Below are 21524 nucleotides of genomic sequence, written 5' to 3' on the forward strand. Positions count from 1 at the left end.
TGGGAGAGGAGGAAGGGGACCCATCCTGTTGTGGAGATGCAATCAGTGAGAGTGTTGTGGTGACACAGCCTTAGGAAAAGGCTGGAACTTCAAATTGGAGTTCAATTGCCTTGGAGGGGCAACACAATTCCTGCTCTGGTCCTTCCTCCCCTCACTAAACCTTCAGTGGCCAAGCTGCTGTAAGGGTTAGATAGTCTTATCTAGATCTGATTAGTGATGAGGGGCAAGTAAAAAGGTCAGCTTTTCTAAAAAGGAAGAAATGAGTAAAGATGAAAAGGAGGGGGAAATGCAAGACTGGAGTGTTATCCAGTATCACTGTCATAAAAACTCAAATATATATCCCTGTCTGAACCCAATTATCAGCTTTGCCTGACTTCCCTGGAGATTTAACTATTGGGTCTCTACCAGAACTCAGCTATGATCTCAGATGCTTTGGATTTTGGTATTTAATTGTAAGGAAATTAGCAAGTAATATATGGATTTTCAAATTAAAGCTCAAGGAGCAGTCTGATTGAGAATAGAAGGATTTATTGGCTGTAATCCTTGGATTAAATTTTGACTTTTCAGGCACTTGTAAGCAGACATTATATTTCTCAGGAAAAAAATTAATGTCCATCAAAATAATTGTGAAGGCTTGGGAAACATGGTGATAGCTGCATTGTTAGAATTGCTTGTGGAAAGGGATTTGCAGTAAATCTCTTGGTGTTCAGATTAAACTGGACAATATCCTTCCATGTCTGGATGGCAGCTGTTGGGAATGCAGCCACACAATTATCCACAGCCATCCACGGGCTTTTCCAGGCCTCTGGTGGCTCAGGTTGTGACTGAGTCCTGTGTTGTGAGAGCACTGGAAATAACATCTTACCAGAGTCCTTGTGCACTTCTTTGTCAGTGATTCTCTGTTGGTCTCAGCCTCTCTTTTTGTAAGGCTTTGTTCTGAGGCTGCCAGGCCTGAATGGAGAATAGGAAGTCACTCCAGCTGCTTTCCTCGTGCTGGCATTCTGTGCTGAACAGGAATTGCTGAGCAAAGAACATCATTTCCCCAGAGAGGTTTGCTGGGGTAGCACAAAGGCAGTCTGGTGTTTTTTTCTTTAATTAGAAGTTCCTGCCAAATACTGTCATCAAGGGCTGGGGGAGGAAGGGAGAGAGGGAAAGAAATACATGAAGTCTGGAGTCCACTTGGAAGAGCAAAAAGCCTGTCTGGGAGAATAAGAGCAGTGCTTTCTCTACAGAACTCTTGCCTCTTAATTTATAACATCTTATCCAGAAAAGATGGCTGGGATTTTTTTTTTCCTTCCCTCTTCCGTGGATCTTGGTTCTGACTGTTGTTTCTCCAACAGAACTGGAGGGATTATGCAACTTTGCACTCGGTTTTGGACTAGCCAATGGAACAAAAATAAGCAGAATTCCTTTTCTTAAGTGAGTGCCAAATTCTCAAGTGACACATCATGCCACGTTGTGGTGATGAATGCACGGCTGGCTGCTTGCACGGCTGGAGCTTAAATTCTCAATTTGTCTTAAAAAAAAAAAAGATAATAAGGTTGTGGCTTCTTTGCTTTCTTTTTGCCCTGCAAAGGAAAGGTTTAGAAAACTATCCCTAAAGAATAACTGGCATGTGTTTGGGGGAAGAGGAAGATATGGAGTCATTTCAATTCTTGTTGCAGCTTTAATCCAGGATAAATCTGTGATAACTGAAACATGCTGGGACCTGATGCTGTCTGGTGCTGGATGGGGAATGCATTGGGTGGTTTATTCCATTCCTCAGTGCACTGGTGACCACTTTATTTGTACGTTTGTATTATTTTGTAATATGTGACTGTTTCTTGTGTTCTTGCTGGCACTATTACCAAAGACTTGCCTTGCAGCTTGAATAGCCCGCTCTAGCAAGGAGGCCTCAGGTCAGAACTGTTTTGTAAATGAAAGATTGTATGGTTAAGCTAATTTTTTTGAGGATGTTGCAAAATCCCTCTAATGCAGAAGGCAGATGTAGGTACACCAGGATTGAAAAATTGCCTATCTAGTGCGTATATATGTCCTGACAATTCAACTGTGGACAAGTAACAGAGTAACTTAACCAGAAATGTTTATCCATGGATCTCTCAGAGTTCATTTTATAACCCAAAGTGAAATAACTTAGTATTCCTTTGGCTTTTTGGTGTATGGATTAATGTTTTTTAATGCATATTTTATAATTATCTACTCTAGGTTTTGATTTCCAGCTCATCTCCCTGAGCATAGTAACATATTGCACAATTAATTTGCTGTTTATAATATGCCCCTGGAAAGAGGCTCTTCCATCCTGTTTATTCCTGTGTTTCCAGCTCATCTCCACAGAACAAAACAGTGGCTTCTGCGCCAACTTTTGTTACAATTTTGCATAACAGTGTTCAACTTTGGCCAATTTCGAAGGTCTTGGCTTTTGTTGAGGAAGTCCTTCTGTAAGACCTTAGAAATACAAGTTTGTCATCCTAGTACAATGGATAGGCTTTGAGTTTCCTAAGTAAGTTGTCAGGAGGCTAGATGCTAGACCTGAATTTTCTCTAAAATTTTCCACTCTGTTAGCACCTATAAAAGAGGATTTCCTCTTCACAGGGTTTTGGGTTTTATTTTGCTTTTTGGACTTTGTCTAATTCTTTGGTAAAGATCGTCTGGAAGAGAACTGGGGGAACTGTCAAAACACAGGTTGTTTCCTGTCATTGTCTAGAGCATTGTGGGCTTCCATCTCCTTCCTGCCTTTTGTTCCTGGGTTGATAATGTTGTCTTTAAATAAGTTCAAACAAAAATAGATGTAATAGAGCTGGAAATAGCAACGAGTATCCTTAAATGAATGTCTTTGCTGCCTGAGTACAATGTGCCAATAATAATAATAAAGCCAGGTGATCCCAGAGGGGAGTGAAGTGTTTACAGCTTGTGGGTCTAATCCTGTCACCTTTCCCTCACAAGTGAATCTGCTGAAGTCACCAGCAGCACTTCAAGGAAGTGACTGATGACAGCAGCAGCCAAGTAGCAAGAGGGATTTCTTTATAGCTGGAGTGGTTGCTCCCAAAAACTCACAGCATTTTTAATAGGTGTTGATCATTTGCTCAAGTGAGTTGTGCTCTATTACTTTACATCCCAGTGGCACCAGTGGAAGGAGTGTTGGATGTTGAACTTGAGAGATCCATCATAAAATCTGTCCTTGCACTGTAACATCACCTAAAGGTCATAGCCCTGGGTTTATGCCCTGTCCTGGAACATCTGCAAGTGGGCAGGAGCCTGTCTCAGAGCATGGCATGAAAATCAAAGGCAGAACAGAGGTAGAACAAACAAGGGGAAGGATGTAGGGCAAAGTATGAAGGTAAGTACCAACAAAAGAAAGTATTAATAGATCACTAGTGATATGCCTCCAAAAGGGCTGTGCATTTTTTAAACATCTGTTAGTAAAGGAAATATTGCTTCTGTCCCATTGTTGTGAACTACAGATGCATTTCTGGCATCAGGATAAAGGTGTATCTCAAAGCTGGGTGTATCCTTTTGAAATGGGATACCAAGGGTACAGTGTTAGTGTATAAAAGACAAAGCCTTTATCCTTGGGGAGCTTCTGACAGGCATTGACCTGTGAGAAGAAGCATCAATAGGGATTAAAAGCTTCTAAAATGAAAATAAGGAGTCAAAAAGTGAGATTGAGTTTTGAGGGGTTTTAAAAGTGAGTGTTAAATAAGTGAATGAGAAAGAAAGTCTAAATGCTGCATTTTGGCTGATCTGGTGGGTAGGAATGTGAGCTTTGGAAAGCTTGGAATCTGCAGTAGGTAGAAGACAAGAATCCCAGCAGCAGAAAGGGAAAAAAATGGGAGCTGACCTATGCTGATAAAGGCATTTTTGTCTCCCCAAGCAAAATAGGTCACTTCCAGAAGCATGTTTAGCACTCATAGATTAAACCAGAGTGCCACTGTGTGTGTGGCTGGCACAGCATCTGATGGACATGGCTGAGCCTCTTCCTTATCCAGTTGTGACTTTACTCAGTTGTTGCATTTCACAAGAGAGAGAACGTAATGGACATTAAAAGTAAATGTGTTGTCTGCAGTTCAAAACGGAATTGTCTTGTTTTCAAACAGTTACAGAATTTCTTCTCCAAGGGTTGAACTTGATGTAGAGTTTTTAGATGATGAAAGAACAACTCCCCTGAGGAAGATTAATGGAAGCTGAAAAGGAAAGTCACTGTTGTACAGACATTTGTATGTGATTGTAGGATATTTTCTAGATGGAGGAGGTAAAACCAGCCAAAGAAAAAAGTAACTCAAAACTCCCAAACCCCAGTCTCCCCAAACCTGGATTTTATTGCACTGTACTCAAAAGTTATAATTTCTAATTGAGATTCCTGTGTTCAAGGCTGCAGTAGTTAGTAAAGCCCCAAAATTTTAATTGTTCGAGCAGTATGTATGATGAAAAATATTATGTGGTTGCAGAGGGACCACTATATCTATTTCTAGAGTTATCTGTTACATATTTGTTTATGATTCTCTTGTTTGTGGCTCCTCCCTGCTCAAAGGAAAGCTGTGGGGAAGCTTTCTGATTTCATAGGAGTCTGATTTAATAGAGCCTCTTGGGCTCTGTAGAAGGGCTATAAAATCTTTGTAGGTTTTCATGAAGTCAGATAGAATGAATGTAGCATTAAAAAAGAGACCTGTTGATGAGATTAATTGTTGCTTCCTTTTAATTATTTTCCTTTTAGCCCAATGAAGAGAAGAAAACATAATGACAACTCTGGCTTACTGCTGCTTGAGAGCTGAGGATAATTTTAGATTGGTAAAAAGCTTGCAAGACTTTGTTTTAGATTTGGCTGAGAAAATTGTCCATGGTGTGTAATCATCTCCAACATCCAGAAGATCTCTCTGATATGACAGGCATTCAGCAGGCTCCCTAAATTGGGGTCTAGGAACTTCTGAGTATCCTGAAACATGTCTCACAATAAAGGGGGGACACAGTTCTTAAGTTTAATATGGATCATTTAGACTAAAAAGAAAATAACATAAGATATGATAAGATTACAAGGATTTATGATTAATTGATGCCTGTTATTTCACTCTTAGAAGTCAAGAAAATGCAAGCACTAGGGATTTTTGTAGGATAAGAATTTAAATTCAAACTCTTCATTTACCTGTTGTGGAAACTAAGTGTGTGCATGAAGGGAGTGAGTCAAACCTAAGACATGTTGCCATCTGGTTATAACCCAATGGGTGGGAGGGACAAAGTCCTTGGGCTTTGAACTAGTTAGATATAAATACAGAGCTCATTGGAAAAGGTCTACTCAGAGGGACAGGGGGCTCCAGACAGAAGGGGGAGTAGTCCCAGTATCCTAAATAACAGGCACTCCAATAAAATTAATAAGCCCAGAGTGCTTGGATTGAAGGATACTGGAGTGATACAGGCTTCTAGGGGAGGAAATAGTTCTCTTTTAAGAGGAAAAATGAAAAAGACTCTGTGCCAGAATTAGGAGATGAAGATCCTTATAACCAACAGAGATTTGTCCTGTTTAAACATACTGTAACAGGGCCATAAAAGGCATATGTGCAGTATATCTGTAATCAAAGCAAAATGAAACAGGGCAGAAGAGAAGTTTTGAGAACTCCTTTAATCAAATAGTTAAATTTCTTATTCTGCAAACTGAAGCTTGCTCAAAAAGAATAGGAATCATGGCAAGTAATTTGGGAATGAGGGGGAGGATTGAATACTAACTAGTCAATAACACAAATGATAAATTTGTAAATGTACTGAAAGAAGCTTCTTATAGAGAATCAGCCTGTGTATGGAGACAAGAGAGCAGTGAGGCAAAATCAGCATTGTGCTAAATCAACCCAATACATGTTTGTGCAACGGCCAATTTCATTACTACACCTGACTTAGGTGCAGAAAAAGAGATCTGAAACACAGTGAAGGCAATCTTTCAAGTAACCATATGAGAGCCATTTGATTTATTTTATGTGTGACATGAAGATTTTGGCTTAGACATTTTGATATGTTCTGTTATGGTACTGCTGTGTTATTGTACAGATGAAATATATATATTGCTGGATATATTAGCCTTCTGTTCTCAGTCTTCCATAACTTTTGTTGGAGAAGGCAGGGATAATTTTTATTAGTTCTGCGTAAGCACTGAGGTTGATTCAGGTCCCATGACAATGGAATCAGTGTCAGGAGAGTTACCCATAGTCAAATTTGTAATTGAGAAGTGCCTTTTTATATTATTAAACTCTTTGGAGAGAATTTTAAAATTGTTCAAATAAGGCCCTTGGCCTCTGCTCAAAGGTAAACTTTTTGGAAAGTCTGAGTGAAAACATTTCATCCATGTGTGAATATGAGGAGAGTGGAAAACTATTTTTCTCCTCCATAAAGATTTTTTGCTGCCTTCTTTTGAACAGCTCTGCAGTGTGAGTAGTGGAGGCCTGTGGGCTAAAATTTGGCATTGAAATAGCCATAACTATGAAGTGCCTTAGTTTTGGCTTTGATTTGAGTTGTGAGCCTCAGAAAACAATGTTCTCAGCATGCACTCCAGGGTGTTGTTTCTTCCCTCAAAGCTGCTGAAATGTGCAGCAGAGAGGATTTACTGTGAGCAACTGGGGAGCTCTGCAGCACAGAATTAGGGAAAGATATTGCTCTGAAGCTGCAGGGTCACGTGGCATGGAATGGGAACGAGAACCCTCAAAGCACTTAGGGTTTTCAAAAAGTTCCTGGGTGTTTTGTGATCCGTGAAACTGGAAGTCTAGGAGTTCTGAGTGTGAGTTCCTGCAGTCCCTGCTCCTGCAGGACCGCACAGAGTGAGTAGGGATAAGGTGTGGGTGAGCAGGGATAAGCTGAGCCCAGGCTCAGGCACACAGGCACTCCTCTGGAGGCAGAGGCTCAGGGAGTACAATACACTGCTGTACAATATTCCCCACGACATGGCAGGGCTGCACTTCCCCAGCCATGTGCCCCTGGTTCTACACACAGGATTGCTTTGAAGGCTTTCCCAACGGGAGCCCAGGGACTCGCTGTTCCTGAAGGAGATATGCCCCCCAGATCTGAGATTATGTCCCTTTGGACAGCACAGCCTGTGAAACAGTGCATGCCTATCTAATCCAATCACATGTGAAATCAGAGGGCCAGGGGTGGCTGGATGTGCTTCCTAGACTACGTAATTTTTTGACTTAGCATAGTTAATTATGCAGCCTTATGAATCATTAATTCAGTTTTATGTACGGGAGCTCTATGCATTTCCTCTGGCATTTTACGATGAAGCTGGTTAATATCTGCAATTACTTGAAGGCTTCTGTTTAGTTCTGGTGTCCAGGAAGACAGATTATGATGGACTTGTGTGTCTGGTTCTTTACTGAGCTGCAGTGGCATTATCACATCTTACAGAGTGAGGGGGGAGCAGTGTTTTCCCTTTTGCACAGGGGCGAGGCTTGCAAAGCTTGCAGACAGTCAAAAAGCAGACATACAGTGTGTAATGTAACATTTTGTTTCCTTTGATTAGTTAGTTGTTTGTAATAGAAATTCAGTGTTTGATCCTAACAACTTTTCTGACTGGCTGATGTGTAAGGATAGTGCATCTCAGTCATTTAAAGAATATATACATCCACTGTATATAACCAGATGAGGCAGGTGGAAGACCTGGCTCACCTCTGCTCCCTCTGCATCAGCTCACAGCACGTGCAGAGCACTGCCCATGCTGATGGAAATGTGAGGTATGTGCCTGTGAGGTGCTTTGTGCCATAAAGGACCTTCAGGAGATTGCAGTGCACTGAATTTTAAGCAGCTCTAAAGCAGCCCATGACAAAGTAAGTGTAGTGGAGAGGGGAGCTGAAACTTGGGTGTGAACAATGTAAAGGAACACTCCCGGGTGAGTCCCCTAGAGTGTCCATGGGGAAGAGCTCTCTACTGCTAAGATACATGTCAGAGTGGGCTGTCAAAGAAACACAATATAAAACTTACTTGTGTTTGGATTTTTATAGTGTCTGCATTATCCAGCTTTTGTGGTTCACCTGCATATGATTTTTTTTTTCAGTTTCAATCTCCAGAACTGTAGGCCACAGCACCTGTTAGTTATCAAATTGAGAGCATGTGCCATAAACAGAAAGCAAGAACTAAGTATGGTTTAAAACCAGATGAATAACAATTAATTAGGTAGCCTCAATAGAAACAGTATTTACTTTCTTTTGTAGCCACTCACTTCAAAGGCATCATCCACTGCAGTGGTGTCTCTTTGGACAGGCTTTATTTCATATGATGGATTTTGTATTTCCTATGGAATGAACAGAGTGTCCCATGGAGTTTTACTTTTCAGTTAACAGTTTGGTAATGCCCTTGAGGTGGCATTGCTTTGGAGAAAAAGGTAATACCATAAAAACAGTGACAACAAAGGCATGGTTACTAGGAAGTGCCTTACATAACCAACTCAAAACCAGTTTTGGCTCCTGGCCTACTCAAGCACCAAGGACTGGAAATGGCTTGAGTGGTGCTGCTATTCAAAGGATCTTTTTGAAACCATGGCTTAACAGTGGTGTGGTTTTTTTTCCCATCTCCCAGGGAACATCCTTGCCCAGTGAAGGTGGGCTGCACACACACCTCAGATACAAGGCTTTGTCCTTTTGGGCTGTGTGATTTCTTTCCTGGAGAAGCTATCAGGGATCATTCTTACATCACCTTGTTGCTTTGCCCTTTTCCTTTGCTCTCCCAAATATTTTCCATATTCGGGTATCTCTGACTTCTGTTTCCTCCTCCCCTCCTGTCAGGCCCTGACAGGAGCAGTCAGATGAGCTGTTCTTTATTTCCAGCTGCTTTATAGATCTTGTGCTTTGTCTTCCCTTGCAGGCGTCTGCGTGCCAGCTGTAGCAACAGCTGAAACCCAGGGAAAATCATCACTCTGCCACTACCTTATTTCTCTGTGGACAGTCAGCCAGCTCTTGTTGGGCTGTAAGTGGTCAATGATCTGCAGTCTGAGAGCTTTCCAGACCTCAAAGTATTTTCTTATATAACATTTCACTGTGAGAAGTGTAAAGTTGCATTCACAAGTGGATTTGTGCTTCTCTCTTGTTGTGAGTGGGAGGGAATGTGTGCTTAGATGTATTACAAGAACAATTCTGCTTCAGTAGAAAGGGCAGGCACAGGGCTTGGTTATGGCAGGAATGTAGTTATTGCATGTGAACATGATTTGGAAAAAACCAAATGTTAAACACCGTGTTGACCGCATGGTTCATTGGTGCAGATCAGTTTTGTGATTAAAGTCTCCTGAAAGTGCAAACCAGCAGTTCTACTAAACTGAGTTGTAGACTCTTCTTCCTCTTTTTCAGGCTTCCTTCTATCCTCAAAATCTTTACAGAACATCTTTTAGATTAATCAGAGCCTGGTTGGTCTTAATGTTTTCCTGTGCATTCAGCTCTGTCTCTTGGTCTCAAATAAGTGGTTGTACACTACATAATGGATTTTAAATCTAATTAAGTGTTACACATGCTTTTTCTCTTTTCCAGTATTAGATAATCAGTGTTTGCATATATAAGGCAGATTTTTAAAGGCCTTGAAATATTCTTTTCCCAGACAGTTATCAATAGAATGTCTGATTACTGCCCCTTCTGTAACCTTTCACTGTGACATAATTGGATTCAGTGATCTTAGAGATTGTTTCCAATCTAAACAATTCAATGATTCTAAAGTCTGGGCACCATATCCACCTAAAAATAATCTGTGAATAAAATCTAATTCTGTGCAATACTAGTGGCAAATCCAATGAGTAAAAATGATAGCTTTCTGCTGCTTGCTAAATTAAATGAGGTCATCTGCTGCTCCTACCTGATGGAGGTTGTCTCTGTCACTTGTCAGTGGCCAAGAGGATTCAGGAACATCATTTCTGAGAGGGTTTGTGCTCTGCCTTGAATAGAAAGTCCCGAGCTTGTCTGTCCATGAGGTGCTCTGTAAGGATCCAGTCTGAAATATGTAATTCAAGAGAAGCTAAATTGAACATCATTGCACAAAAAAAGCTTTTATTTCAGAGTAATTTTCTGGCTTTAGTGTTGTATTTCTTGTGGCTGGATATGCATTTGCATATGCTGGTATGTTGGTCCTGTTCAATGGCAATTGGCTCTGCAGGTACTCACACACCTGCTGGGCTGGCCATGAGGGATTCGACGCACACTTTGCTTTCTGCACATTAAAATTACGATGTGGAAGAGTGGTTTGCAAAATCTAAAGCATTCAGAATGCTCTTTGCAGTTTTACATGAGAAGCCACGGGACTCTGGGAAATCTACACTTCCATTTGTAGGTGCAGGGTATTGATGCCTGTTTATTCTAGATCATGTCAGGATCACACATGCAAACTAACAGCACAGCCTGGCAAAGTGATCAGATCAGGACACCTGTGACCACACAGCTCAGTCTTGGTTTTGAAGCTGAAAATAATGTTCCTTGCTTCTGTTATGATTCCTCGTGTCAAGAGGCAGAAGTGCTGACAGCTCCCGAAGCCTGCAATGCTGCTCAGAGCATCGATACTAACACTGGTGAAGATAAAAACAGGAACATGCTGGAGGTTAGTGTGGGGCTTTGGGAGGTCTGAGCTCTGTTTCAATTCTTAGCACTTTCGTTGCATTGCATGGGAATTTGTGCACTTGAATCATCCCTATTTTAAGTCCCAAAAAGTAGGTAGCTAAAGACAGCTCAGGAGGCAACGAAGTTACTGCGGTTTTTAGGCAGTCTTCATTCAGATCGTGGTGTCAGCACGCAGCACTACAGCTAGAGCATCCACAGAGGTGATCACGGGGGCTTCTTTGAGAGCGATATAGAATAAAAGTGAGGAGAGTGTCGGGCAGGGCTTACTAAAACCTTGAACTTCCTTACTTCCCAACTGGCAGAAGTAAGTTTTTAAAAGTTAAGCATAGCTTTAAATTCCTTCCTTAAGGCAGTCCGAACACCTGACCCGCGGTCGCCCGTGTTCCCTCCGCCCAGCCCGGGCACCGGCAGAGGAGAAAACGGAGGGATGGAGGGAGATGAGAAGCAGGAGCTTCCCTGGGAGCCGGGCAGGACGCGGTGACGAGCGGGGATTGCCGGGGCAGAGCGGTGCCCCGGGCCGGGCACTGCCGGGATAGAGCGGTGCCCCGGGCCGGCACTGCCGGGTGGGCACTGCCGGGATAGAGCGGTGCCCCGGGCCGGGCACTACCGGGATAGAGCGGTGCCCCGGACCGGGATTGCCGGGCGGGCACTGCCGGGATAGAGCGGTGCCCCGGGCCGGCACTGCCGGGGCAGAGCGGTGCCCCGGACCGGGACTGCCGGCGCAGAGCGCTGCTCCGAGCCGGGATTACCCGGTACAGCAGCTCTCCGAGGGCGGCTCCGGCCGTAAACAGGAAACCCTGGGCGGGCCGGGCCGAGGCGGCGCCAGGCACGGCCGCCTCCCCCTGTCCGTCCGTCCCTCCCCGGCCCGTCCCTCACGCTCAGCTCGGGGCCGCCCGGCTCCTCTCGGCTCGGCTCCGCTCGGCCCGGCCCGCGGCGGGCGCAGCGCAGCGCGGCGCGTCCCACCAGGCGCCCGGGAAGCCGCCGAGGATGAAACTGCTGTGGAGAGCGAAAATGGTAACCGGCTGTCGTGTCCCCTGCCCTGCCGCGCTCCCATCCCGCTGCCCAGCGATGCCCGGTGCCAGCGGTGCCGTGCCCGGTCCCGCGGTGCTGTACCGGTCCGGTGCCAGCGGTGCCGTGCCCGGTCCCGGCTGCCTTGCCCAGCGATGCTGTGGCTGGTACCGGGATATGCCGTGCGCAGCGATGCCGTGCCCGGTTCCGAGCGGAGCGCCTACATCACACGTTCGCTGGAAATTCGGGAGACATTGCACTCTGCTTTATTCTCCTCGGCTTTTTATTTACGAGTTTTACCGCTCTCTCTCCCCCCGCTCTCCTCCTCTCTAAAGCTGCTTGAGTTTTTTTCTTGTTCTTTAAATAATAGGTTTTTGGAAGAGCAGATCACAAGCGCTTCAGATCCCTCCTTCTCAAGAGAATTAAAATATAGCTGTGTTTTAAATGCTCTGTGGCTTCAAAGATTCAAGGCTGCCGAAGTAATCCAGCAGTTTTAAAAGTGCGAATCCTTCCCTAAGTGAAAGCAAAGAGATTAATTGCTGTAGAAAAGGAGAGAGGAAAGAGACGACTGCTAATCAAAACCAAACTCTTTCCTTAGAAGACTTTATGCAACTATTTAAAATATGTGCTAGTCTGGGAAAAACAGTTAAATGGAAAGTCAGGGTACCTCGATACCACAGGAAAGGACAGCTTGCCAAGAATATCTCCAGTGTTCCCTCAACCTAAGGGTATTCTGCATTGCTTTGATTGCTGTGTTTACTTTGTGCTGCCCATCTCCTCTGCTCTGTCTGGAGCAGCAGAGCACCTGGGATAGATTGCGGTCAGCAGAACGGGGAAAACAGTCCTTTTCATCTTATTTCTCTTTCTCCTTTTCCTGGCAGACCACATTTCAGGATGGGGGTGAAGAGGTAGAAGATGGAGCTGTCTACAATGTCACCCTTAAAAAGGTGCAGATTCAGCAGGCTGCCAACAAAGGAGCGAGGTGGCTGGGGGTAAGTGAGGCGAGCACGGGGGAACTGGGGAGGGCTGCTCGTGGACTTCGGAGCCGTCTCCAGGCAGCTGAATTCCACGGGAATTGTTACAATATTAACTTCTAGCACTGACTGCTCTCATTATTTAAAAAAAAAAAAAAAAAAAAAAAAAAAAAAAAAAAAAAAAAAAAAAAGCCAAACACTGAGCTAGTCTGCCTGGGTCATCTGAAATAACATTCTCCTTGTGTTGACTCTTCCTCTTTTCTTGACCTGTAAAAACAATTTGACCTGCTGTGGCCATGTATCAGGTGATTCTTGGAGGAGAAATAAGGATCTTAGTTTATGGCCCGAAAAGCTGAACATTTAACAGTTATTTCAGACTCGTTATGGCTCGTTTCTGCTGTTAGGAACTTATCTCAGGTCTTCAAACAAATACTTATGTTATTTTGACTGGTGAAAGTCCCTCAAAGTCAGCAGAACTTCCTCTGAACTTAAGGGAATATTGGCTTGGGTCTTATTTCTGTATTGCTTTCTTAGCTAGATGAGAAATTAATTATGTTTCTGCAAGAATTACAGCAATGTACTGTTGTTCAAAGCAGGAAGGCTTTAATGGTAAGTAAAATGACCTTAAATGCACAGAGTTGATTTGACATGCTGCTGAGTGCCTTCACCTTTATCAGGCCAACTCCCCAGTTGATAAAAAATGTCCTCACTTCATTGGAAGCAGTGCAGCTGTGGCACTTGGGGCCAGGTTTGTGGGAGATGCCTATAACTTTCATAGTATTTTGTTATGTTTATTTTTTTTCTTTGGGATCAAAGGCAGTAATGTAAGAAGTTGGCTTGGTGTAGTATCCATGTTGGTATTTTAAAGGCTTTTAAAACTGCCCTGAGATTTATGTCCAGTCATTTTCTTGTGAAGCTCCTGTGACATGAAGCAATACAGCAGAGATGAAACCATAGTTGGGAAAAATAAGCAAATTCTGTCCTGCATACAGATAGTGCTTAGAGTCTCCCCTTCCCATGTTTCCAAGAAGTACACAGAGTACTAATCAGAACGGATAATTTCAAATGTGCTTCCTTTGAGTGGCAGATTTCCCATTTCTGCCTCATGTTTTTACCAGGAAAAATACTACCAAGTATATTTAAGCTCCTGCAACTTTCCCAGCTGGTTTTGTGTAATAGGTGAAGATCATGTTGAATATGTCTGTCCCATAAACATAGTTTAGAAAAGTAGAATTTTTTCCCTGCTTGGGCTGTGTTGTTCTTGTAATAGAAGGAGTTTGCCAGGCCTTGGTCCTGTTCTCAAAGGAGGGGAACATGCATGTTCCTGTGGTCATCCTCACAGCTGATGCTGCCTGTCCCCATAGGAGGACCAGGGACTGCAAGGTCAGGGCAGTGACTGTCAGGTTCCTGTGGCTGTTGTTGATTTTTTCAAGTTAGAATGTTTGTGGGGAGGGAGACAATGTGTCAGAAACCCACACCTGTTCTGGGCATGAATCTGTGACTTTGGCTTCCAGCTGTCCTCTTTCATGAGCAAAAAACCCAAATCTTATGTATTTTATTTAGAAATGCTTTTGAACACATGGGCTGTTTGTTTCCCTTAAGTTCTTCAGAATATAAAGTATTTTAAGCTCTTCTTGTGATCTTGTTTTATTAATGGATTTTTTTTGTGGTCCTGAAATCAATAAATAGCCTCTAACCCAGAGCATTATTTATGAAGAGCCATCCCTGCCCCCAGCAGTTTGGCTTTGAAAAGCTGAATTGTCTCTTTTAGAACTGTCATCAGGTGACTTTTTTTTTTTTTTTTTAATCTGGTGTTTATAAGTGTTTATGATTTTTTTTTTCTATGCTTTTACACTCATTAACACTAAATTAACAAGGTGTTGGATTTAGCAATGTTGATCTTAATTTTTTTGATGGTGCTGGTGCTCTAAGTCAGGCTTAGGTGGAAGACTCAAGGTCAACAACCTATTTGTACATCAGCAAGTATTGAGCCTTCACAGTAACAAACATAGTAACTCTTATTGATCCTATGCATGCCTAAATTTACTTTTTTAAAAACTTTTTCTCAGTGTCACTTTGCATGCTGTAAAAATCTACTTATTAGTATGACCCCTTCCTGAGGCACTGAGCTTCTCCTGGTTTGTTGTGGCAGGTCAAGTCTAATGAACCTCCCTTACAATTCTCCATCCTAAGAACCCATCCAGGGTCACTGAATGGTTGGCCCTGTAATAAGAGAATGAATTGTTTAAAGGCCAATCATAAGATTCCAACTAAAGCACCATAAACACTTGCCTACTGAAATACAGAAGTGTCTTTCTTGTGTTCCAAACTTCTGCAACTAACAAAAGGAAAAGAGAAACAGGCTGCAACTTAAGCAGGCATCAGCAGTTCTGAAACTTTCAAAAGTGTGAGGCTGTTGGATAATCACTGAATTTCTTAGCTTTAAATTTAATATTAGACATCAAAGGATGCAAATAATAGTCACTGCTTTTGTCACCACATACTTAGTCACTAAATATTTAGTGAAGCTTAAGACTTTAAGCACTAGAGTATTAAGGAATATTAAAAGCTCTAGTGGGAGCTCAGTATTGTCAGAGATGCTGTATTAAATCACTGTTTTGACTTAAAAGAATGTGCAGACGTGGTATTTAAAGAGGATTGTCTGTACATATGTCTTAGATGATAATTGATGTATAAGCTTCAAAAATCATGTGTACCTTCTAGAAATATTGAGAGAGAATCCCTCCCAAACACAATGGATTCAACCAGAGAAAGCATGAAGGCATTTTTTTAAAACACAAAGTGGGTTTTGGTGTCCTCAGGATAGATTTTGAGAGGTCTCCAGGGTCCTGGAGAGAGAGGAACAAACTGCAAAAGCCATGGAAGCTGAGATACATATATATATACATAAATACTGACATCTTTGTGACACAAAAGGTTGGAGAAGTAGAATTTTGTACATATGGAGGGCACACGCTCAGAAGAGGGGATGAAGAAGATTTGGGGTGGACAGTCATCATCAGTTTAAATGGCATTATGTCAGGTTAATGAAAAAGGCATATTGGTAACTGGAAGGGAAGGTTTGGGAGTGCAACAAGGAATTTGATGTGGTTAGAAAGAGAATGCTGTGTTTTAAAACTTTATTTTCAGAAAGAGCTTGGAAAATGGGATTCAGCGTTCCTCTCAGGATGTGAATGCAGCCCACAGGGAGGCTGGATGTCAAAGAGGGTGTTGCTATTGTGAAGAAAAGGCACCAAAGCATCAGAGACAAATGTTCTGGAGGGGTTTTGATCTTGAACCGACAGGTGCCAGGAAATGAAACAGGGGCGAGTTGAGTCATACTGTAGCCAGAAGTGGGTAAGAACAGCCAAACAGTGGATGTAAGAGTAGATCAGCCGGTAAATACCTGAATTTCTGTGGCCGGGAGCAGCATGCTGTCAGTGCAGTGGAATGGCACGGGGAGCTGAGCTCAGTGGTGATCTATGGGAAACAGTGAACAGTCCAAGAAAAGGGAAAAGCAGCGATGGAGAAGTACGTGGGGAGGTGGGGGAGCGGGAGGAGTGGGGCAGGAAGAATAAGAGGCACGGGTGTGGTGCAGGCGGGTGGGCAAGATCGCTAAAGGAAAAGCAAACGAGGTTTTTAAAATGCTGCGAAGTGACTATTATGTAGCCCCCTGTTGAGCAGCTGGAGTGCTTTATCTCCCCTTGCAGGAGTTAGGGAGGGATGGGCCACCCCTGTCCTGCCCTGGGAGAGGAGGGAATGGTGAGGAATGAATCCCTCAGGCACGAGGGGCTCCTGAGCACCTGCAAATGTCTTTCCTATAGAGTCCTTCACTGGGAAGGAGTGAGGAAGAGACCTACAATGTGTGAGTATTTAGTGGGGCAGGTCACAGGAATGCAGCCAGGAGCTGGAGTTCCCCAGGCCAAGTGGTGATTCTCCACACCTGAAATGATTGCTGAGCTTTGACAGTCCATCCTCACCATCAAGTGTCTTGCTTTACTGATGGATAACAGGGACTCCTCTTCCTTTGAGTCTGAAATATCCAAATAACAGATAAATAGTCTGCTCACTTATGACCAGGCTGCCTGGCTTCATTAGGCATGGATTACACGTCTAGAGATTTTAGGAACTTGGTTTTTACTTTTTGCTTTCTCTTTTTGGTTACAGCTGAACTTCTGTCTCTGGGGTTTTTGTTCAGGCAGAGATGGATGCAAAATATAGCTTGTCTTAAAATGTCTTTAATATTATAATGCTGGGTGTATAGCAGAACATGTTCTTCCAAAATTGTCAATGAACTGCTGTTAGAAGGGTACTTTTCAGTTCCTTAAAATGCTAAGAGGGAAAAGCTGAAAAGTAGCAAATCTATCACTTAATATTTGTGTTTTCTTAGAACTGCTGTTATTTGATAATTACCTTTTCTGGGAATTAATTTTGTGGTGTTTTAAATTGAAATTTTTAATTTAATTTTTTTTTTTTTTTTTTTTAATTTAGTGCGAGTGATTGCCTTTCACGTAAAACTGCATGTGAGCACAGGCTTGGCTTTTAAACACTTCCACAGTCACATACATTGGCAGGAAATTTGTGCTGGAGAGTTCAGACAGAAAAACATTGCAAAAACTTGTGGCTAACTGATCTGTATCCCAGTTGGGACCTGGGACACAACCATCTCTCTGCCTTGATCAATCTGTCAGAATAGAAGCTTTAGTCTTGATTTCTTTCTTTCCAGCACAGACCTCCTAACTGTGGGTTGAGATTTAAGTGGTGCCTGGAATCATCAACATTTAGGAAGAAGCAAAACCTCACATTTTCTCTGAGCCTGCTCCTGCCCTCCCACATACCCTTCAGAGCCAGCTCTGTGATTTCTTTTTCATCTTACCCTTAGATCCCAGATGTTCTGGTCGAGTGCAGTTTCCTGTGGAAGCAGCAGCCAAGGGCTTGGCTGATCATTGTCCTTGCTGCAGCTTGCTGCTTTGTCTCTTGATTTAGAGCATGTGTTGGTCACTTTTGGCTAAAGCACTCTTTAATCAGGTTCCCTCAGCCTGTCCTGGCTGCCCAGACCAAGGCCAGGGTGTAGTTCTGGCCGTATGTTTGGCAGAATAGAAAAGGAGTGACAGGCTTCCTATGGAAACTGAGCTGTGCTATTGTCCTCTCCAGTCTCTGAGGGACTGTCTTGGAGAAGGAAGAAGGATGGGGTGTGCTCACACTGGTTTTGTTTGGGGGAAGATGCCTGTTGGGTGCTGGACACCCACAAAGTAGCGTATTCAGAGGGAATTGAATGGTTTTACCTATGGACATTTACACAGTTATCCAAAAGAAAGCTTTGGCATCTCACTCAACTTGTCTTTTGGTTTGGAGGAGGCTCTTTCCCCCTATCCTTTATTCAGTTGTGGGTGTAATAGTACCATGGTATTATTCATAGCCTTTATTAATGACTTCTCATGGAGTATTTTTCTCCTTGCTTCCTGGTTTAGGCTCCAGGGATATCCTCAGTAGCAGTCTTGGATACAGTCATCAGCTGGTTAATAGAGTCTGTGTGCGCAACAGACACTCAAAAATGGAAACTGAGCCTATTAAGAGGTTTAAAAAGGAAGCCTGAAAGATTACTGTCCATTACTTTCCCAGCTCCAAATCCAAAATGAATAATTAGAAGGATGACTGGCTTTGTAGCACAGTGTTATGCTCTCAGTTGAGTTTAAAACTTCCCAATCCAAGCTGCCAAAGGGTGAGAGGGTGGCAGTGCTTTAATCCTGGGGTGTTACAAAGGCTGAGTTTAGGGCTGGGGTACCCTGGCACAGCCATGAGGAACCAGGGAGAGACAGGGACAGCCTCCCTTCCTGGGGCTGTTCAGGGGCTAGTGATCCTTACATGAAGTGGAATAACAAGAATTAAGGGAGCCTCTTGAATAAAACTGCTGCAGACTGCTCTGTTGCTGCACTGATTGTGTGTATCTGCATTTTGGATATCTCCCAGCCAGCCTGCTCACGGGCAAAACTTGCCCTTGGCATTTACCTGTGACATGCAGGATTAGAATGACATCCTGTGCTGTAATTGCTTTTCCCTGGGAATTCCTCTGACAGCCAGGATGACTGTTTTTTTAAACTCTGCTACTTGGATGCTACAGGTTCTCCCTAAATTCCAGTGCCTTAAGGTCTTGCTGCTGACATCACTGAATGTTATCTTGCTTGCTTTTTAAAGCAGTAAGTGTAAGGAATAACCCCCAAAATTTTCTTGCTCTGCAAAGGAACTGGTACTTTATTTCTGACTGCTAGATCTAGGTCACTTGTTGGGTTGAGGAAGAGTTGGCAAGGAATGTGGCTATGTGTCATTGGAAGGCCTGTGAGATGCAGCACATGAACTGGACTGAGATGTTGTACAGAGAACACCCTGGAGAAACCATTAGTTTCACTGTTTGGGTTCTGATGCCTTCCTTTAAGGAACAGGCTGAAGCATTTCAAGTACGTTAGTCACACTTGGATTTAAATTTAACCTTGGTAAAGCTAATTAAAAATATGTGTGTAAATACATGCTTTGAACTTGCATCTTTGGCTACTGCTGTTTTTTAAACATATAATTTCATTTAGCCAGCACTGTAAGGGGGTGGACCCGTGTGAAGAAGCCAGATCATGGCTTAGCCCCTTGGAGAAAATGGGGTTATTTTGTGTAACAGGGTAAATAAATGCTAACTTGGTGTGGCTCCTGCTCTTGTTTGTCTTTGTGTAGTCACCGTGTAGTGTCTTGTAAAGCAGGGACAAATGGTGTGTGTTGTCTTAGTGTTAATACCACATTAAGATAGTATCAGAGATTGTAAAAGACAATTCCTAAAGGGAATTGGAACCTCATTACTGAAGCACCGAGCAGCTCACCAGCAGTTGTCTCTGGGAACATGTCACAGTTTGCTCCTGCAGTCTCCCAAAAGTACTTTTGCCCTTGATTCAGCCAAAAAGCACTATGTTCAGTGGCCATACAAGCTCTTCAGGAGTGACTTGTAATTCTTCCTGGGTGGTGCATGTACGGCTCAAGTATAAAGTCTGTTTTATGTTTTTATACCTTATGAAATAAGAATTTTATTGATATATGAGGATGTGTGGTTTGTGGTTTTTCTTTGTTTGATTGGTTGGTTTTTGGGTTTTGTTTGTTTGTTTTATTTTTGTTTTTAATTTAAAAAAAAAAGTTTTAAAGCCGTAGTGAGGAATTACATGTTTTAGACATGGAAATCCATTTACTGTTTATGGATATCCTTTTACCTTGGGCCAAACTGAACTCATGCTATTGCCTGAATACTGTATTTCAGTTTAGCACCATGGCACCAATTGGTGACAATTTAGGGACTGCAAGGAAAGCAGAAACATATCCAAGTGAAGTGATAATGGTCTTGCATTCTTACAGCACCTTTCACCCAGATAACATTCAAAGCATGGCTGCAGATTTTATCCAGACTGACTATGTTGGATGTTGTAATGCAGCACAGCACAAAAGTAGGGCTTGGGTAAGGATTAAAATTCAGCCTCAGTGCTGTGACCTGGGTTTGGGAGATTCCCCTTTCATTGGGGAGGTGGGAAGGAGATGGGGAAAAAGTGTTTCTGGAACAATGTGACTTCAAAAAGACTGGGGTTTTGAGGCTGCTGGAGGGTTTGAACCATTAAAATAAATCGGGGGAGATGGATTAGCTGTCAGAGCTCGTGGTAATATTTATTTAGTGGCTTCACAGTGTTATCACATGTTATCTTCTTCACATGTAAAACATGCAGAAAGGAGCAGCTGCTTAGCAAGGCACAGCAGCACATGGAAACAATTTAGGACCAGAAGTGAATTAATTCAAACCACCTGGGGAGAAGACCTGGACTTCTGCGAGTCCAGAGTTCTGTGGAAACATTTGCCCCCCATGCAACAGCAGTTGTGAAAGGCAGCTCAGATCAGATATTAAGTTACAGCAAGAAACAGGAGAATGAAATGAACTTTAGAAAATACTGTTAGGGAGATAACAGTAACTCCTCACTAGTTCTGGTGCTTGTTCCCTCATCTCAAAGGTAGAAAAACTAGGAAGGGAATCTATGGGTGGAAAGCGATTTGAGAACACCAAAAATGTGAGGACTGTTATATTTGTGTCTTGGTGCAACTGGGGTTGATGTGCAAGTTTAACAATAAATCCTCACAGGACTGAGGCTCCATTCTGGCAATGAATAGGAGGATATAGGAAAAGCCTTCAAAACAGTGAGTAGAGAAGGGACATGTTACCTCCAGAGAGGTTTTGAAAACAAGGGGGAAAATAAATTAGTGATTTGACATTGTGTGTAATTAACTTGAAGGGACTTGCTGCTGGCAGAAGTAATCGAGTCCAACCAAGTCCAGAAGGATTCAGAAAGGATCAAACATTTAAATAATAAGAACAAATGCATGAGATTCAAAACACAAGACTTTAATTTTTGTGATTTAGGGATAAAACAAACATGTCCTGAAGCTAAGAACAGCCTTTTCCTTTAGTTATTCTGAATGTTATGGGTGTTATTTCTTCACCTTCCTCTATAGCATCTGGCCATTGTTAGAGGAGGGAAAACCTCTAGTATAGTTTAAAATGACAATGATTATGTGTGGCTGTTTATAAAGTTCTGGTTTCAATTTATTTGCAGCAAATGTTCAATAAGGGACAATAAGATTGAACACAGGTACTTATCAAAAGAATCTTGAGGACTTTAATGCCCAGGAGGTGTCAGGGCCATATTGCCACATGGCCCAGGAGTTTGGTGTGGGTTTGTTTTCCAGCAGCCCTGCAACCACCTCCTGGTTAAGGAGAACTCTGGGTGCTCAGATCTTGATCTTTTTTATGTGTATAAAACAAAAGTTTACATCTGTGTAGTTTTAGACTCTGCAAAAGTAAGGATTGTGTGGGTTACCCTTTGCTTTACCCCATTCAGCTTCACAATACCTGCTTTAAAAAGGAGGCAGCTTGAGCAGAACAGGGTACTCTACGTGTGGGCTCCTCAGA

General features: G+C 42.8%; 1 protein-coding gene across 2 annotated transcripts in view; it reads left to right on the forward strand.

Moving 5' to 3' along the window:
• Positions 1 to 11340: 11340 nt before the first annotated feature.
• The window catches only part of RGL1 (ral guanine nucleotide dissociation stimulator like 1), a 49917-nt gene continuing 39733 nt past the window's right edge, over positions 11341 to 21524 (forward strand). Inside the window, exons 1-2 of one of the 2 annotated variants that reach the window (XM_079314598.1) lie at positions 11341 to 11573; positions 12449 to 12559. In XM_079314598.1, coding sequence (XP_079170724.1) covers positions 11547 to 11573; positions 12449 to 12559 — 138 coding nt within the window. In that variant the 5' untranslated portion in view covers positions 11341 to 11546. Of the gene's footprint in view, positions 11574 to 12448; positions 12560 to 20388; positions 20569 to 21524 lie in introns of those variants that run through there. The other variant, XM_079314599.1, reaches the window with a different exon arrangement.

The sequence above is a fragment of the Erithacus rubecula genome (assembly GCF_903797595.1).
Source record: "Erithacus rubecula genome assembly, chromosome: 10".
NCBI classification, from domain to species: domain Eukaryota; kingdom Metazoa; phylum Chordata; class Aves; order Passeriformes; family Muscicapidae; genus Erithacus; species Erithacus rubecula.